The 4,836-nt window shown below is 41.1% G+C and overlaps 1 protein-coding gene across 1 annotated transcript in view; it reads right to left on the reverse strand.

Moving 5' to 3' along the window:
• Positions 1 to 1,248: 1,248 nt before the first annotated feature.
• Positions 1,249 to 4,836, reverse strand: part of LOC110317264 (TRPM8 channel-associated factor 3) — a 9,461-nt gene continuing 5,873 nt past the window's right edge. Inside the window, exons 6-7 of the mRNA XM_021191694.1 lie at positions 3,711 to 4,048; positions 1,249 to 1,787 (exon numbers count right to left, since the gene is read on the reverse strand). Of these exons, the coding sequence (XP_021047353.1) occupies positions 1,521 to 1,787; positions 3,711 to 4,048 (605 nt within the window). The 3' untranslated portion in view covers positions 1,249 to 1,520. The remainder of the gene's footprint in view (positions 1,788 to 3,710; positions 4,049 to 4,836) is intronic.

Raw genomic sequence — 4,836 nt, forward strand, 5'->3', positions numbered from 1 at the left:
ATATATTCAGATAAGGGCAGTGGATCTAGCACCCAATGATCTATGTTACTGATTTAGTATTTTTTTCATTTTATGTATATGTACATAAGGTGCACACACATAAATATATATGTATGTTCCATGTGTTTTTATATGTGTGTGTGTGTGTGTGTGTGTGTGTGTGTGTGTGTGTGTGTGCATGGATGTGGAAGGTAGAGAGGTTGATGTCAGGAACCTTCCTCATTTCTCTTCCCCATTCATTCTTTAAGGTAAATTCCCCCAATCAAAGCCAATGCTTGCCTGATATGGCTAGTTTGCTGTCTAACTTGCTGTGAGGATCCCTTCCCTCTGCCTGCTAAAGTTGAGATTACAGATAGGCCATTACACCCACTCAACACTTCTGTGGACTCTGGGTAGCCTACTCTGGTCCTCTTGCTTGTGTGGTAAGTGCTTTAACTGCTGAGCCATCTTCTCAGCCCTTAGCTAATGTTCTATTTTAAATTCTTGCTCCATCCCTGCTTGGTCACTTTGAAACTTAGGTTTCCTTACCTGGAGGCTCTATTTGTATACATAGTTTAGCAATGTTTACACATCATGGAGTTGCAGATATTTATCCTTCAACACAGAAATCTAGTATAAGTTTCTCACTTCAAACTGCAGCATATTTTACATAGATTTCATAGTTTGTATGGCACAGGCCAATCCAGCATTTGCTTTTTTGGCCATAGTCTATCTGACATTAATAAAAATGTTTTTTAAAGGACAATAGATATAACTTTCAGCGAATCATTAAGTTATTTCCCAAAGGAAAAATGTCTGATATTTGGTAGGCTGTGTGGCCACTGTGTGGCAGAGGTGAGGTGTCTATTTGTGGTAAAAGATACACGCTAAGGGAAAATTTTCATGCTAAGAGAATAATTCTCAGCAATATTATAAAGACATGTGTGCATACATATTTGTGTACATATTTATGCCACTGCCTTCATGGAAGTTAAGCCTGTTGTATAAATCCTTTAACTTCCAGTAACATACTAACTTGAGACAGGGCCTGCCTGTGATAGTTCATAAGTGGTAGTTTTGCTTTTGCACAAAGGTTAACCTGAGCTAAGCAATCAAGTTACTCATATTGACAAAGCATATGTTGATCACCTACTCTATTCAAACCACTCAGACAAGTGATATTTGCATATTAATTTTTGGAATAGCAAAACAATATTATATGTGGAGCCAATAAAAGATAGTTCTTCATCTAAGTCCCTGGATTTGGGGAGCTTTTGTAAGCAAACAGAACATGAAAGATGCTAAACAAGAAGGTCAAGATACAAATCTCACAGTTTAAGATTAATCTAGAGGCAATATATTAAGTCATCTATATTGCAAAATTTGAAAGCTGCTGTGTAATTTAATCTCTACCTTGCAAAATAATTAAGATGATTCTAACAATGGGGGTGTTCCCTAAAATTGAATTTTGTGGAATCATGAGGGCTTTTCAGTTGCATCACATAAATATTCTCCTCCCTGATAGAACAGATAGTGTGTGTTCACTCTCTGCCTTCTGTACCTTCAGCTGTATACATTTTCATGGGGTTTTCTTGCCACTCTGGCAAAGAGGCTAGGCTTTTAGCCACAGCATATTGGACAGGCCAACCCCAGGATTCAAAGAAAGGTGCCAGATTCTTATGCACAACCTCAGAGAACTTCTTCACCCACAGATTCATCTTGTCTTCATTGTTTTGAGGAAGGCCAGAGAGGGTTTGGTAGTCAGCAAAGAGCTGGATGAATGGCTCCCACCCAAAGCCCTCCTGGAGCTGGAAAGAGAAGGAAACGGGAGAGTGACATATACAACCTGCAAGTCACCTTCTGAACACTCACATAAAACCACATGGTGGGTTTTAGTTACAAACCATCCTGTCATGTTGATTTAATTTATCAGTGGGTCTCCCCTTTCTTTTCCTCCAGAAGCGTATCCCTGTGATAGGTGCCCTAGCTCAAGCTTCCTCAGTCCAATCTCAGGGAGATTTTGTGTTGTAACTCATTTGATTCATATCAAGGTCTCAGTAAGTGGCAATTAATTTCAGCATTGTTTATTACTGTGGCTGCTAAGCGTAATGATGAAGACCTGAATCTTACTGAGGAGAGCTGTGTACCCTTTCATCTTGCGCAGCCAAACACTGGAAATGGACGACTGGGATTATTCCACTTTAGATGTCCTGGCTCATCATTTGAGAATCTGTGATGACTGGGAATAACAGCCTTGAGCAATCGAGCTCCACCTGGTTCTTTCATTCTTGCCCAACTGTAACCACAGCCTGGGCCATTAGAAGATGCTTTACATTAGCTATATCCAATTGTCATTGGAGGTCTGTGTGGATTTGGAAGCTGGGCTAAGCACCGGAGTCAGAGGCATGTGCTTAGACAATCGACGAATGCACATACAAGCTACATTAGCATGTGGGGTAGGGAATACATATTGCAAAGAAAAATAATATGGGAAAGGTTCCTGGAGGCTTTAGAAAAACTTATGTTAAAAGCCAAATGGGTGATTCTGTATATTTATAGGACGCAAAACTGTTTTAGGTAGAAAAGGCATCATTAGTAAATGTCAACAACATGAGCCATCGTGAGCCATTCTGAAGGTTTGTAGCTGTAGCAGATTGTGTAACAGGTGAGAACTGAAACTGGATGCGGGCAGTGTGGAGGAGAGGACTACTGGTGGGTTTCAGCATTTGCTGGCAGCACTCTGCAAGACTAATCCAGTTGAGAAATAGGGAGACTATGAAAAGGGTACTGGCCAACCAGATTGAAAGGTGCTGAAGAACTGAACGTTACTTGTGATGTTGGAATACAGAACAGCAGTAATGGGGAGAGAGGTGGCTACCTGGCGAGAAATTCAGTCTCAGACCCCAGAGCAGCAGTTTGTCGCCAAAGGCTTTGAATTGATCATGAATTTCAAGGTTTTAACTGATACCATGACTGGGTCCTGTAGATTTTAAGACAGATTCCCTATTAACAAGGATACTGATGTGATCCAGAAGTTATCTCAGACTCACTGAAATCACCAAGGTGGTGAAAACCCAGAGACAGAGTACTATAGTGACTAAAGGGTTAAAACTAGCCTCTAGGTTTGTCTTTACTAATTAATTAAGTCAACAGCATGTTTCATCTTGTTGCCCTGAAAATTTAAGCATGTAGTATGGCTATGTGAATATTTTTATTTCAATGGATTTCCCACAGTTAGTAAGGAAGTAGAAGAGAAGGGCTTAGAAATGCTGTAAAATACTGCATATTACTTATTTTACAATGATACCTGACTTCATTCATATTTCAAGTTTGCTTAAGATGATCATGTTTTGAATAATTTGTTACCATGTTACTGTCCCTACAATCTGTCTTCCATAGTAGGGTAGAGTAGGGTGACACTAAATTCTCCTAAGCTACCAAGGTTGGTCAGGAGAAACTATTCAAATCTGGCTAAGCTGGGTTTCTCCATAGAGTGTCTGAGCACAGCTATGTAATTCTTCTGTGTTTTCCATAATGATCCCATGCATTTTATTTATTTCCACAGAGTTATGTGGTAGAGAAGAGGAAACACATTTAGTTATCCACATCATATGTGTCATGCCTGATCTACAAGAAGATGCCACCATCTGCTCATCTCACTACACTGTGTAGGGATCTTGGGATTACGAGGACGTCTGGTGGTTCCCGTCTCCCCGAATATGTCACGGTACCTGGAGATAAGTTTCTAGAGCTGTCCATACAATCCAGTTACTCAGGGGGGCCCCCTTGTTCACGTGGTCTTTGATCCTCTGCTTCCTAAGCTCAGGATTCAGAGAAGGATGGGCTTGCTCCCTGGGGATGTTTAAAACCGTCTCGTGCACATAAATAGTCCAGAGATTGCACAAAGCTTCAGTGGTGTGAGGTCGGAAAGTCCATCCAGGCTTCTGATGGTTGTGACCCAGTTCATGGATCACACCCCAAATACCATGTGACCTTATTTTGAACTCGCTGATGATGCCTTCCACTATACTAATTAGGCCCATGATGGGGTATCCTGAATGAAGAAAACCTGAGGAACATACCAGGAAGGAAGAGGTGAAGTGGCACACGTGATAGCTTTTCATAGTCTGCATCTCCACTACCATCCCAGAAGACTTAGACAAAGAGTAAGTTCACATGGGCTCTACCCACTCCCTAAGCTTATTTGCAGCCCATAAGGGCTTTCTTCTCTTTTCCTTGGACAGAATTTGATGCCTATCTGCGTTTCACTGCAAGTGGTAGATATATGTGGAACGCAATGCTGATTGGCATCACTCATTATTTCCTGTTTTCAGATTGGTGATACATGTGCATCATGAGGTCTTGTGTCTAGGTGAGGAAAAACAGCAAGAGTCTTCTACAGGCTAATCTTCACCTTAAGGAATCATTTTTGAATGTCTGCAGATGGCAATTAGTTTTTCTCATTGTTCCCTCCACACCTATTATTTGTTCTGTTTTATTCATAATTGATAAGTCCTCTTGGCTCTGCTGAAAGCTACCAATTACACATCTCTTGTCTTTTCTCTTCCCAGTAGGTTTACTGTTTTGTATACTGTATAAAGATTATCCTTGTATTATTCAAATGCTGATTTCTCTGTCCCCATATCTGCCTTCAATCCAGACATGGCACTGTAATGCTTGTTTTGTGTATCTCTTGCATCAATGTTGTGCAAACATTGCTTCTCATTTATCCTCTTATTTGTCAATAAAAGCTGGTCAGCCAATGGCTGGGCAGATGAGAGAAAATAGGGCTGGGCTTCTGATTCCAGCCAGGGGAGGGGGGAGGGAGGGAGATTCCAGCCAGGGGAGGGGGGAGGG

Source organism: Mus pahari, chromosome 2 (genome assembly GCF_900095145.1).
Source record: "Mus pahari chromosome 2, PAHARI_EIJ_v1.1, whole genome shotgun sequence".
In the NCBI taxonomy this organism is placed as follows: Eukaryota; Metazoa; Chordata; class Mammalia; order Rodentia; family Muridae; genus Mus; species Mus pahari.